Source organism: Scylla paramamosain, chromosome 19 (assembly GCF_035594125.1).
Source record: "Scylla paramamosain isolate STU-SP2022 chromosome 19, ASM3559412v1, whole genome shotgun sequence".
Classification (NCBI taxonomy): domain Eukaryota; kingdom Metazoa; phylum Arthropoda; class Malacostraca; order Decapoda; family Portunidae; genus Scylla; species Scylla paramamosain.
In genome coordinates, this window is record NC_087169.1 from 22,929,130 (window position 1) to 22,943,253 (window position 14,124).

General features: G+C 44.2%; 2 protein-coding genes across 3 annotated transcripts; one reads left to right on the forward strand and one right to left on the reverse strand.

Moving 5' to 3' along the window:
• Positions 1-584: 584 nt before the first annotated feature.
• Positions 585-1,499, forward strand: LOC135109506 (uncharacterized). The gene has a single exon (XM_064020886.1). The coding sequence runs from the start codon at positions 585-587 to the stop codon at positions 1,497-1,499; it is 915 nt and encodes a 304-aa protein (XP_063876956.1).
• Positions 1,500-3,426: 1,927 nt separating this feature from the next.
• Positions 3,427-11,347, reverse strand: LOC135109946 (GPI ethanolamine phosphate transferase 3-like). 2 transcript variants are annotated; one of them, XM_064021858.1, is made up of 8 exons: positions 11,229-11,347; positions 7,991-8,483; positions 7,619-7,720; positions 7,173-7,385; positions 5,115-6,841; positions 4,568-4,847; positions 4,362-4,476; positions 3,427-4,119 (listed from the first exon to the last, which is right to left on the reverse strand). In XM_064021858.1, exons 2-8 carry the CDS (start codon positions 8,470-8,472, stop codon positions 3,925-3,927), a joined length of 3,114 nt encoding a protein of 1,037 aa, XP_063877928.1. In that variant the 5' UTR covers positions 8,473-8,483; positions 11,229-11,347; the 3' UTR covers positions 3,427-3,924. The 2 variants fall into 2 exon arrangements, with proteins under 2 accessions (XP_063877928.1, XP_063877927.1); XM_064021857.1 differs by having other exon boundaries at positions 11,178-11,310.
• Positions 11,348-14,124: the final 2,777 nt, after the last annotated feature.

Consider the following 14,124-nt stretch of genomic DNA (forward strand, 5'->3'; position numbering starts at 1 on the left):
TTCAATGAAAACCTGTTTGTCACACATCAGTCACCACATCATTACAGAACACTTTATATCACTGAAACTGGAAATAAACAATTCATCAGGCCTTCCAATATCACACTAGCAGCAGGAAAGTCGGCAGCTCACCTGACTCACGGCTCCCTTCCTGCTGTGGCTCCTGCTGAAGGGGTGGAAGGCGCCCACCTCCACCCACTGCTGGCACACCTCCTCCTCAGTCTCCCCACTACTGGTACTGGGAGACAAAACAAACCGTAAAAATTATAAAAAACCATTAATTTTTCATGATGACCTTCACTCCCACTCACTTCTCGCCTCCTAAAGCACAACAGCCCTTATTAAGCACATAATTACTCGCAGGTAGACCATTGGCAACTTTACACTGAGTGAGTGCGTGTACATGTGGAGGGAGTGGGCGTGGGAAGAATTACCTGGTGCAATACATGGCACAGCTGATCCTTCCTCCCGCCATACTAAGGTTTGTTTTGGTCAAGTGACCCTCTCCCTCCCTCCCTCCCTCCCTCTAACTTTTCTCTCTCTCTCTCTCTCTCTCTCTCTCTCTCTCTCTGTGTGTGTGTGCAATGGCAGAACTGCAGCAAGAAGGGCTCCATAACATAAGCGCCGGCCAGGGAGCACACACTGCCACATATTTCACCGACGGATCCACTAATCCGGTGACAGGACGGTCTGGGGCGGCGTATGTATGCAAGACCGACAATGGGCGCGCGGCAGCCTCCGCCATCACCACCACCGCCTCTGCTCGAACAACTGACTGTTCTTCCTCCACACAAACTGAATTAGCTGCGATAGTAACGGCACTTGAACACGCCTCCACCTACCACTGCCGGAATGTACTTATTGCCACTGACTCCATGACTGCCATTGCAGCGATCAACAAGCAGGATGGAGAAAACATCACACAAACCCGAGCCATCTGGAAAACAGCAAGAGCCATCCACAATGCGGGCAGAAGTGTCACTCTTACGTGGATACCATCCCACGTGGGAATCTCAGGAAATGAAGAAGCGGACGCCCTCGCCAAACGGGCAGCCAATGACGCAACGGTGGCCACAGTCATCCCCAGGACGTTGAATCAGCTGAGAGGAGCAGTGAAAGCCCACGCAGAGAGGCAGCGACAGCAGGAACAACACGACCAGGGGAGCGAGAGCGTCAGATGGTTCCGCCAGGTTGCCGCAGGCTGCCCGCCCCCAGCCCGACACTCCCCGAGCCGCCTGTGTGAGGTGGTGACATGCAGGATACGTCTCGGGTATCCTTACCCGTGGCAACTAGGCTTCGCGACATCGGAGGAGGAGACACGATGCCGACTGTGCGGTGCGCCGGAGGGGCACAGTCTTGTACACTACCTGAGGGACTGTGCTCGTCCCTCACACCTCAGAAAACACTGCCTCACACCTTCACCTACACTAGCAAAACACTTTATTGCGATTCTGCCACAAATATTCAGGGAATACCCGAAATTTTGTGCAATAAAATGAGACTAGCAAGTTTGTGATAGTGCAGTAACGAATGGTGCCTCAAATATAACTAGTGCCTACAAATGCTGTGATTTTACATTTAATTTATTTATGTATTCAAACATCATCCTGATAAGACTGTCCATCAGGGATCAACAGTCTTTTTCACAAATTATATTGTATTTTCTTTTTGTGAATAAAAGCATTAAATCAAATCAAATCTCTCTCTCTCTCTCTCTCTCTCTCTCTCTCTCTCTCTCTCTCTCTCTCTCTCTCTCTCTCTCTCTCTCGTATAGATGAATAAATAAAACATAAATAAATAAATAAGTAGATATAAAGGTAAGTAAATAATCGTAAAATTAAATAAATAAACCCCTTCTCACATTTACTAAACAGCATGCATTTCTATTTAGCCTGGCACTTTTTACTTTGACTATCAGGATGATTGGAGAGGAAAAGTCACGAAATTTCGCCTTGGATCACGCAAACGTTGGCTGGAAGGAGATATTGGAGCATACGAATTCCTGCGCTAAGACATCACGTGCTTTCCAAGGAGAGGAAGACCCAAGATCATATGGAAAGATTGCATACGAGATGACATGAGAGGGAAGGGAGCAGGGGTAGGTGACAGGAAACTGGAAGCGGTTCATCAAAAACAGTGACCCCGTATGGAGATGGGCTAATATGAAGAGAGAACATGCTTTCCAAATTACATGTAATAATAATAATAATAATAATAATAATAATAATAATAATAATAATAATAATAATAATAAACGGTTTATAATTTAGGCAGTAAACAAACTGGAAATGTACATAGGGGGTGGGGAAATATTTAACATTAATCCTAAAGGTAAGTCTAATCTAGAAGGGACTATTGATTGATGGCTCGCACCATGGTGGGAATCGCACTGAGTCTGTACCGGTCCGTGCGCGGCGCCTTTAGGGGCGTGTGTCTGGTGGCACGGACCGGGCGAGGCACGTCAGGCGGCAGCATGTTTCCGAGACGTGGATGATGCAGTAGTCCCCTTCCAAACTTCTCCAGAGCCTCTCAGTGTCTGGTGGATAGTCTGGACAGACTCAGGGTGGTCAGGGCTTCTTCATAGGTGGTGTAGGCAGGGCCAAGGATGACCCTGCACGCCCTTTTCTGCACACTCTCTAGCTGTAGCTGTTGAGCGTGTGTGAGGGAGCAGGACCACGCTGGGGAGGCGTACATGAGTTTGGGGAGGATGAAGGTGAGGTACACCCCCCTTAACTCATCTGTGAAGGCGCCTCACCTTTATATCAGTGACAAGCTATAGCATGATGCCTAAGAGATTTGTCTGTGTATGGTAATCACCCAAAAGTGATGATAAGTCCATGAATGCAGCAGTTTGTTAACAAGCGGACTAGCCGGCGTCTGGTTGTGCGGTGTTAATGCGTTCACAGTTCACACATAGGAGCACCGTTCGTGAATCGGTGAAAAAGCTGTTCGGAAAATTTGTTCGTGACGTCCACTGTGTATTTATTAATGTTCTCACTTCTTTCTAATTTATTTCTTACCTACTATCCATTATTTTCATTTCCATACTCCGTTCTCGTTTATTACTTTCCTCATTTCGTTTTCATCCATACTCGTCTTAGTTTCCCATTTCTACCGGTTTCCTTCTCATTTCTCACTTATTCATTCAAATTTTTACCTATGTGTTGCTTAAGTAACAGAGAGAGAGAGAGAGAGAGAGAAAGAGAGAGAGAGAGAGACTTTCCTACATTACTCTAAAAAAGAAAAAAGTATAAAAAGTTAATATATATATATATATATATATATATATATATATATATATATATATATATATATATATATATATATATATATATATATATATATATATATATATATATATATATATATATAAATAACATTCTGCAGGACTACCACAATATAATTTCAAGAGTATTAAAAATAAAAAACTCCTTCCAATTTATTAAGAAATATTTACATAGATACAACCTTACCACCATTCACTATTTACAAAGGCCAACCACAACTACTCATTCAATTGCACTTTCTCATTTAGCACTCGACAAAATAAGTCACATAGTACATATATGGCAAATTATAAAAGTACAAAACTGTCACACACTTCAGATACACATAGACAATAAGCAGACCATAAAAATAACGATGTGCTGTAAAAATTAAGGCAAACTTTTGATAAGGTCTTTCATGAGGGACATAACTACTCTTATCATAAATTTTGATGAGTCTTGAGTGGGAAATACTCTTTTGTCCTACTAATACCATGTGTCTTGAATTACTCTACCATTCCTTCACAAATCAAGTTTTCTTTCTTACTACCCTTCCTGAAACAATAGCAATAAATCTCTCCTTGCCAGACATCAAATCTTGTACTATTACAAAGATTACCAAGAGCCTCCTTTACCTTGTACTTCCTGGTATTTCTCGCTAGGCAGCCTTAACAAGTCGCTCACCCCAGGAAGCCAGTGCTGCCTGCACCCTGAGAGTGAACCCCAGGCCAGCAAGGACACTCAGCAGGGTCACGATTAAGCCCACTGCCTCAAAGATAAAGTGAGGGGCAAATATCTTCCACAGCATGAGGTGTCTGCGCAGGACAAATGCCGCTAGTGACGTGCAGAACACCTGGGAAGGAAGCACAGCATGGTTAACTGGCTCCTCCTGGCTCACCTATTCTCAGTCATAAGCTGAAGTATTAGTGTTTGTTGTCTGCTCACAAAACACCCTTCCCACCATGGGCTAACAAGGATAGGAGTGTGAATGTGTGGTGCCTTGCCTGGACCACCCTGTGTGTGACTGCCAGCCTGGTATGTATATAAATACATTAATATTCATGTACTGGTTCAAGGTTGAGTGAGTGAGCTTACCTTTGCTGCCTGAAGGAAGATGTATGAGAGAGCAGTGGACATTAGGGACTCCCTCAGCATATCAGGTTCCTCCACCAGCAGGAATTCTCCCCGGCTTATCTCGTCACCTTCCAGACTGTTGGTGCAACACACTTTAGCAAGTGAACACACAATGAGAGATTAGCACAGATGATGAAAGCAAGACGTGACAATGAAGGTTTGCTCACCGGCTGCCTCGAAGACTTGGAAAGACAACACTGAGAGCAAGAGGTGCCACCACCACCAGCGGGAGAGCCAAGCCAAGCAGAAGGTAGGAGGAGTAGGTGTTGAGGCCCACCAGGAGTGCTGGGGCCCAGTTCCCAACACTCTGTGCTCCCTCCACCCCCACAAAGGCAGCAGACCAGTGGAGGGCCGGGAAGGTCGGCTGGTGGCCCGTCAAGTAGAAGCCGTGAATGCTGAGAGTGAACCATAGGCACGCTGCTGACCACCCAGGCCTCGCCAGCTCCTCTGTGGAAGGCAGGCAGTCATGGGTCATCCCAGTGATTGGTAAGTCAACACAACTTTATTGCACATAAGAGAAATTTAAGGAAACTATATCTGATTCACAACAACAGATTAGACAGACATCAAAAATGGACTTACTTCTATTACAACAAGCAATCTGAAAGTAAAGACAGCTACGTTTATATAAAGATGAAGGTATTAACCACAAGACATGCGTTTCCTCAGGGATAAATAAGCTAAAACTGAACCTGGAGCAGAACAAATACTTACTCAGGTTATGGCATGTTTTCAACTTCCACAGTGCTTGCAGCAGGAGTGAAGCAGCAGCCACCAGCACCAGCAGCAGGACAGCCCCACTCAGCCCATCCCCAGCCACCAGTACCACCACTACCACCACCACCATCAGCACCGCCACCATGGAGGCTGACAGGCCCGTGGCCAGGCCATACACGATGGGGATAGTGGGACCCTTGCTGTTCTGCGTCCTGTACTTTTCCATCAAACTCTTGTACAGGTGTGGTATCAAGGTGCTGGGGTTGTCTGACACCAGCGGCTGACTCTTCCTGGAGGCGGCGGGAGGCAGCTCGTATATGAGGAGTGGCACACAGGCCAGCACGGCCACGTGGACCGCGGTGGCAGCGTATATCACCCGTGGGGGAATGACGTGCCCCCACAAGTCCAGGTTGTGGGCGGCCATGACAGCCTGGATGGCCCACCACACGGCCACCAGCACACTGCATGCCACAGGCACCGTCCTTGCCAGCACCACGCCCACCCTGCTGCCATTCAGGTTGCCACACAGCAGCAGCCAGCGCCGTGGCAGCCACACTGCCAGTGCCAGCGGCAGAACGCTGGTGAAGTAACGCCAGTTGTGCAAGTGCTGAGGCAGACCAGAGAGTGGCACCTGTGCCTGGCCAGGGAGACACCAGTGCTGCTCCTCACGGCACCGCCAGAACCACCCGCTGCACCGCACACACACCACTGCCGCCGCCCACCCGGTGCCACACGTCACACTGAACGCGTTGCCAAACACCTTCAGCATCTTCCCACTGGAGAGCTTTTTACTCACAATCTCCAACATCAGCAACAACAAGTACAGAGTTATGCATGACAGCAAAATGAAAGCAACGACATAATTTTCCACCACTACAAAACTGTTTGAGAAACTTCCTAGCAGTAAGAAACTAACAAGTAACAAGGGAATGCAATCTATTGCCTTAAAGTCTAACTGTGAAACTGTAAGATGCTGCCTGTGTGCATACATCCACAGTAATATTAAAACATTTGCAGCATAGCCAAAAATGACAAAACCAAAAGACAGAGACAATGCAAACAACAAATTAACAACAACAGTGAGAATCAGCAACCTTTTGATTATATGAGTTTTGATATCTGTGAGTGCACTGCTGTGGATCAACAGTCCAGCCATGAGCAACACACTGAGCATCAAGCACAGGCCACTCAGCATCTCCTGGACATCAAAGCGTGCCCAAATCTCCTCACACATCAGCTTGGCCAGGGTCAAGTACTCGGAGAAAGCCGTCCTCTGACCACCAACTGATGACTTCTCCAATGCCTTCCCCTCCAGGAGCTCCAGCTTGTGCCACAGGTCCTGAGGGTAGGAGTTCCCCAGCTCCCTGTAGGCTGTGAGGTACCTCTTCACCTGCTGCACATTGAGGTGTAGCCCAAGGTGTCTCTGCTTCTCTGCCTCCTCAGCACTCATTCCTGCAGTCACTAACACGTCCTCCATCACCTTGCCCAAGCTGGAGAAAGGGACAGGCACACCAAGGGACAGTGCCAGCGTGGGCACCAGATCTACTTGGGCCACAGGAAGGGTGTGAACTGGTGGAGAGGGCAGGTGGAGGGCAGGGCTGTACACAAAGAGGGCAGCCTCCACCTCTTCCCTAGAGTCACCACCGTGGTCCCCTGTCTGGGTCATGCCGTGGTCCCCAAGCACCAACAGAAGGGTGTCGTTGTCCATGCCAGCAATTACTTGCCTGCCAGACAGTAATGTTTCATTCAATAAGATTCATTACGCAGTTTATTACGTCATTTATCAAGTCAACCACACAGTAATCAAGGCAACTCAAGATATACTGACTCTGCAGCTTCACTCTAAAGTATTATCATGGTGTGACACAAGACAAGAGGCACCTCTGTGAACACACCACTGCCACACCAAGCTGAGACTGACCACTGACACTAAGTTTACAGGTACACACAGGCAAAGGAAATACACAAATCAAGGCTCATCTGGTATCACACATACAAACTTAGAGGTACACACAGGCAAAGTAAAGGCAATAAACAAAGTACACAGGTCCTCACAAGACAGCTTCATTCATCTGGGCGAGCTTGGTGGCCATCTGGGGATGGTTAGGGCCATACCGGTGACCGCAGTGGTCCACCCCGAGGAAGTGGGCAACAATCACCTCCCAGTCACCCCGGCCCATCTCTTCCCCCAAGTGACTCAGCACCCCACGGTCCACAGTGTGCAGGTCCATCACATTGAATGATGAGTACAGGTGAGAACGGCTGAACCTGAGAGTTACAGGATGATGAGTAATGACAGTAACATGGAGGAAAGAATAAAAACACAAAACATACACAAGCAACACAATATCAAGTTACAAAGGGGGCACAGCAGTTCTCCTCACTGTCCCAGCAAAACCTCCTCCAATCCACACAAGTGCACAGAACATACACAAATGCAACAATATCAAATTATAAGAGGAAACATCAGACTGGCATTTCAAGGCAGCAAATTTCCTCACCGTCCAGGGAAGAGCCCCCCCCACGTGTCATCGCCAAGGATGGTGACGCGCCGCCCATGCCTCACCAGTTGGTCGATGATGTTGTCCTCCTCTATTTCCTCACTGTGGCATGGAGCAAAGAGACATTAATCATGACTGGTACTCCTAAACTTTTATTTTCATCCTCTTTTCAAGCATGACAAAGATGACCAAGGGCTTAAAATTTCTGAAAAAAAAGCTCTTTAAAAATTGCCTCTTCTTTTTTATATATATATTTTTTATCCTCTTGACCAGTGCCTCTCACATAAAAATATATACATCAGTCATCCCATAATACAAATCTCAATAACACTAAGTCAACAAATAGAAAGTGGTGGTGAGGTGTTGGTGTACCTGGCAAAGTTAAGACTGGCATCAATGAACGTGGGGAGGCTTCCTGTGGTGAGTCCCTTGAGGCGCTGCATGGTGGTGGTCGGGGCATCTGCCATGAAGGGGCTGAGCAGGGCTTGATGTGGGTGTTGCTTCACTATCTCCCCAAACACCGGCATCTTGTTCTGGTATGGTAATGTGTCGTCATCCTTGAGGGAAGCATTGTAGAGTGCAAAGTCGTACCTCAGAGCATCTATTAGCAGTATTATAGTCTTTCTGAATGGTGGCATCATCCAGCAGCCTCCCCCTGTATGTGATGGATGGCCCGTCTCTCCCCTGTGGTCTGGTTTTGGATCTCTAAAGTCATCACAGCTGGAATTTGAAGGAATGACTTGTCTGGTGAGAAGGAAGCCATGACTGAAGAGTAAGAGTCCAACTGTCAGAAGTTCACTCACGCAGAAGATGACAACCAGCACCTCACAGTTTCGATGTCTTGTCATCCACATGTTCAAAGCATCTGTAATAATAATAATAATAATAATAATAATAATAATAATAATAATAATAATAATAATAATAATAATAATAATAATAATAATAATAATAATAATTGTCGTAGCCAAGCTGAGGGTGTGTTGTCGCCAAAGCACTCAGGGGTGTGTCGTAGGCAAGCCGAGGGTGTGTTGTCGCCAAAGCACCCAGGCCTTGGCCACCCATTGCCCCAGAGGTCACTGGTTATCGCCGTGACCCCTTGTGAGGCTTACGGCATCCCTAGTCACACGAACAGGACAGTGCCTGCCCTGATGGAGGCACCCAAGCGCCGAGTAAAGGTGACTAAGGCCGTGAAGTTAATGGACCTAGCCTATTCGTAATCAATCTTGTGATCAAATTACCTTACAGTCACTGACTTCACAAAACACTTCAGTAATGCACAAACTAGAAGGACATAGAAAAACCACATATGTTCGCGTGTAAAGGTGGTTAACCATAGACTCCTTATGAGACACGTTTCTTACGTACCTACAGTAAAATATAAGTATCCTGGTGATCGTGTGGAGTGAAGGAAGAGATGAGTGTACTAACTAGTTACATTTTGAACCTTAAGGATAATTTCTTATGTAGTAGTAGATAGCAATGTACGTAGGTCGACGTTGCCGTCGTCAAAATGGAATATAAGGCGAAGTAGCGAACGATTCTCTCAGACCTAACTAGACTCCAAGAGTGGAGTGTTACAAGTTCCTGGAAGGTGCTCTCACTCAACAGCACCATGAAGCTCCTAGTCGTTCTCTGCCTCATCTTGGTCGTAAGTAATACTTAGAAGATTTTTCCTAAGTGCCTTGTGGGTCTCGATTTAAAATGTTGTTTCAGTATACTGTGGTCCCCACATATTTTATGTCATTTACCATGTGTTGATATAATGCTGAATCTTGATGAGTGATTTTAATATCTTTTGTGACACTTCGCATGTAGTGCTAATATTTTAATGTTACATTTGATTATTCTTTTATGTGATTATGTTATATGTGTCCTTACTTATGTGTTATAAGTTACTGAATGACCTGAGATTGGTCGATAAAAGCTTGCTAACGTAAAGTGAAAAGTGACGTCAAGATTTATCGAAAGGTCATTATATGTTTTAATATGTGTTGGAATTCTGGTCTTTCGTTGCTTGCGAGTATCGTGAAATGTGTTAACTACTGGTTAATAAATAGTGTTAACGTTTCTGAACTGCGTTTGTGGCTTACCCCACTGTGAGAACCCCGGCCTTAACTCTCGGTTACCTGGATTTAAACCTTGTGGTGTTTGTTATATAAAGAATCAGTGCAGTTTCTGCGTAAACTCTGCCTTCCCTTAAAGATAAGGAGGAGGGTTACGACATAATAACAATAATAATAATAATAATAATAATAATAATAATAATAATAATAATAATGATGATGATGATGATGATGATGATGATGATGATGATGATAATAGCAATAATAATAGGTAATAATAATAATAACAACAATGATAATAATAAAAGCAACAATAATAAGAACAATGATGACAGCAACAACAATAATTATGATAAAAATTATAACTACAAATAAAAATAATCATAACAATATTAATAGTAACAATAATAACACAGTAACTAATTTCTCAGCCATTTTTTTCGTCCTGGTGTTGGAGAACGTAGGAATCACTTTCTTCTTGCAATTCATAAAGATGTATCTGTTTTAGGAGAAGCAAGCTCGCTCATTCCCATGACAGTGGTTGGAAGTGACACACCCATACACATGATGGCTAGGCAGGCACTACTCTACGCCTGTGAAGATGTATTCGTTCGTTTGTGCATATGTCACATCTATTGTGCAAGCATGATATTAAGTAACAGTGATTGGTGCTTTTGTTTGGCAATGCAGCCGCTGGCCAATTAAAAGATACAGAATTAATTTAGTCAATCGCAGCATTTTATTTCATCCTGAGGAGGGAGAAGTGGCTCAATCTGAAATATTTGAATTAGTCTGAGCAAGATGTCTGTCTGCAGTGGGTGCCGCCTCAATTATTTTCATTGTGTGGCCAGATTTCTACAAAGATAAAAAAGATAATGATTTTGTATTCATTTCTTACCCTTGCCAGTTTGTAAGTTTTAGTTGCCAGTTAGTTTAGTTAGGTTAGATTAGTTTGGTTATGTTAGTTTGGTTAGGTTAGGTTAGTTTGGTTAAATTAGGCTGGGTCAAGTGGTGGTAACAGTCAGCAGGCGGCCACGGGCAAGCAGCAACGAGTCATCTTACCAGGGAGTGTTGCTGCTGTTACTTATTAATGAGGACGACTTTTTTTTTTTTTTTGTTATCGCAAAAAAAAATAGTTTCTGATTGGGGTCGGGGGAGGCCTATAAAAAAAAGGAAAAAAAAGACGCGGGAAAAACATTCAGATAAATTCAAAACATGCCGAAAACTACCAGAAAAAAAAATTGAATAGAGAGGCTTGCGAAAGTATTTACCATAAACATCATATTTTGCCCAATAAATAACTATCATATCAGAACTCAGTTGGCTACAATTATTTCCATATTATCCCCCCAAAAAAAACTAATGGCAACGTTAAAGGCGATATGAGCAGTACCATTACTTGACACTCAAGCGAGGCAAGCACACAAGAGCACTGAGGACCGTACACTCTATATCAGCTTTCAATAACACTAAGTAACACCTTCATGTCATACCAGGGAAGGTGGTGAGGGTGAAGCATTAAGCAAAGTTATCCCAGCGCTCACCCCGGGTCGCTTCTTCCTGCAGTGAAAGCCGTCCTTGTTTGTTTACATCCCGCCGGCAGCCGGTGATTCCCGTGACGTCACGCAACTCAATGATAAGCAATGTTTGTCATTTATAGTAAGGAATATGTTACATTTGTCAGTTCTATGTAGTATGTAAAGAATAACAACCATATTTTTCCTGTCTTGTGGTGTGATGGGAGAAAATTACACAATGCGGAACTTTGTGGGTGACATCGCAAACTTCTAAAATGGCCGACATAATGAGTGGTTTCATTTGTAAATATCCAATATTATTGAAATAAATATTGAAAAAAAAAAATCTGTTCTCTCAGTTCTCTTCTATAATTGCCAACAGTGAAATCTCTGGCGCCGTTACATCTCTCTACGGTCTGAGAGAGAGAGAGAGAGAGAGAGAGAGAGAGAGAGAGAGAGAGAGAGAGAGAGAGAGAGAGAGAGAGAGAGAGAGAGAGAGAGAGTACTATAACGAGTGATTTTTTTTTTTTTATGTAGGAAGGACACTGGCCAAGGGCAACAAAAATCTAATAAAAAAAATGTCCACTGAAATGCCAGTCCCATAAAAGGGTCAAAGCAGTGGTCAAAAATTGATGAATAAGCGTCTTGAAACCTCCCTCTTGAAGGAATTCAAGTCATAGGAAGGTGGAAATACAGAAACAGGCAGGGAGTTCCAGAGTTTACCAGAGAAAGGGATAAATGATTGAGATTACTGGTTAACTCTTGCGTTAGGGAGGTGGACAGAATAGGGGTGAGAGAAAGAAGAAAGTCTTGTGCAGCGAGGCCGCGGAAGGAAGGGAGGCATGCAGTTAGCAAGATCAGAAGAGCAGTTAGCATGAAAATAGCGGTAGAAGACAGCTAGATATGCAACATTGCGGCGGTGAGAGAGAGGCTGAAGACAGTCAGTTAGAGGAGAGGAGTTGATGAGACGAAAAGCTTTTGATTCCACCCTGTCTAGAAGAGCAGTATGAGTGGAACCCCCCCAGACATGTGAAGCATACTCCATACATGGACGGATAAGGCCCTTGTACAGAGTTAGCAGCTGGGTGGGGGTGAGAAAAACTGGCGGAGACGTCTCAGAACACCTAACTTCATAGAAGCTGTTTTAGCTAGAGATAAGATGTGAAGTTTCCAGTTCAGATTATAAGTAAAGGACAGACCGAGGATGTTCAGTGTAGAAGAGGGGGACAGTTGAGTGTCATTGAAGAAGAGGGGATAGTTGTCTGGAAGGTTGTGTCGAGTTGATAGATGGAGAAAGAGAAGGATAGAAGCTATTTTGAAATCAAAGCTTTGTGCCAGACTCTATTAAAAGTTTTTGAAATGCCTAAGCAAATAGCTAGAGTTTCACCAAAATTCCTAAAGGAGGATGACTAAGACTCAGTAAGGAAAGCCAGATCAAAAGTAGAGCGGCCTCAATGGAACCCATACTGGTGATCAGATAGGTTGTGAAATGATAGGTGTTTAAGAACCTTCCTGTTGAGGATGAATTCAAAACTTTAGTCAGGAAATTAAAAAGCAATAGAACAGTAGTACCAGGGATTAGAAAAGCTACCCATTTTAGGAACTGGCTGAATTTAGGCAAACTTCCAGCAAGAAGGAAAGGTAAATGTTGATTGACAGAGATGGAAGTTTGACTAGGCAAGGTGCAAGCATAGAGGCACAGTTTCAAAGAACAAAGGAAGGGACCCCATCAGCTTTGTAAGCTTTCTGAGGGTTAAGGCTAGTGAAGGTATGGAAAACATCATTGCAAAGGATTTTAATAGAACATGTAGTAGTCTGAGGATGGAGGAGAGGGAGGAACAAACCCTGAATCATCCAAGGTAGAGTTTTTAGCAAAGCTCTGAGTGTAGAGTTCAACTTTAGAAATAGATGAGATGGCAGTGGTGTTATCAGAGTGAAATAAAGGAAGGAAAGATGAAGAAGCAAAGTTATCCCAGTCTTCCTTTGCAAATTCACTCATGAATATTACTACTGCATCAACCATGTACAACAATAAATGTAGCCATTCTTTAAGTGTCTCTGGTTCACATCTGACCATCATTTTTATTAACCGATCTATATAAATTATGAATAACAGGCATGATGTCAATAGACCCTGCCTTACACCAACCGTGGAGGTCACAACTGCACAGCCTACAATACTCTTGGCTTGCTAGTGATGGGTGATATGAATGCACATATAGGAATACTAGAATGGATGAACAGGAATGGTGAAATGCTTGGGGAAACCACCAGACGCACTCAAGCTGCCACAGGGGTGTTTACTTGCATCAGGGCGGGTAGGTTATGGTGATGCATCCTCATCCACACAAGCCCATTATTGCTAGTGATAAGCTACAGACTCATACGTGGTGCCAATCCTTAACTCGAGGGACAAGGCGAAAGGAAGACTCTGAATGGACTTCCTTCCTCACCTCACATTGTGGCCAGGATTTTAACAGTGCATCCAAGACCCCTTTGACCCCTAAGCATTTGATACCCCACTGCACCACAGCGATCCCCTCATGTGACGCTTCAATGTGGTTAAGAAAATACATGGAATATTTTCACTATTTCAATAGTTTGTTTTATTCTTACTTTGAAAAATAAAATATTAAAGATTTAAAAGCACTTTCCATAGATTACTGTTTTTTCCTCTTCTTTTCAATGATTCTCCATTACTCTTCTCTTACAGCCTAGAGAAATTATTATCGTAGTAGAACTTGGCAGTGGGCAGGCGAGGGATGCTGGCCTGCCCACCGCCAAGGCTTTGTGTTGATATCTGGTCAGGTACTGTGGCCATTCCCATCCAGGCTGTCATTGCATATTGAACCTTGTGTTCTCACACACTCAAAACACTAGGTGAACTGTATTTACAGGATACTTTTCATTTCATGGAATGGAC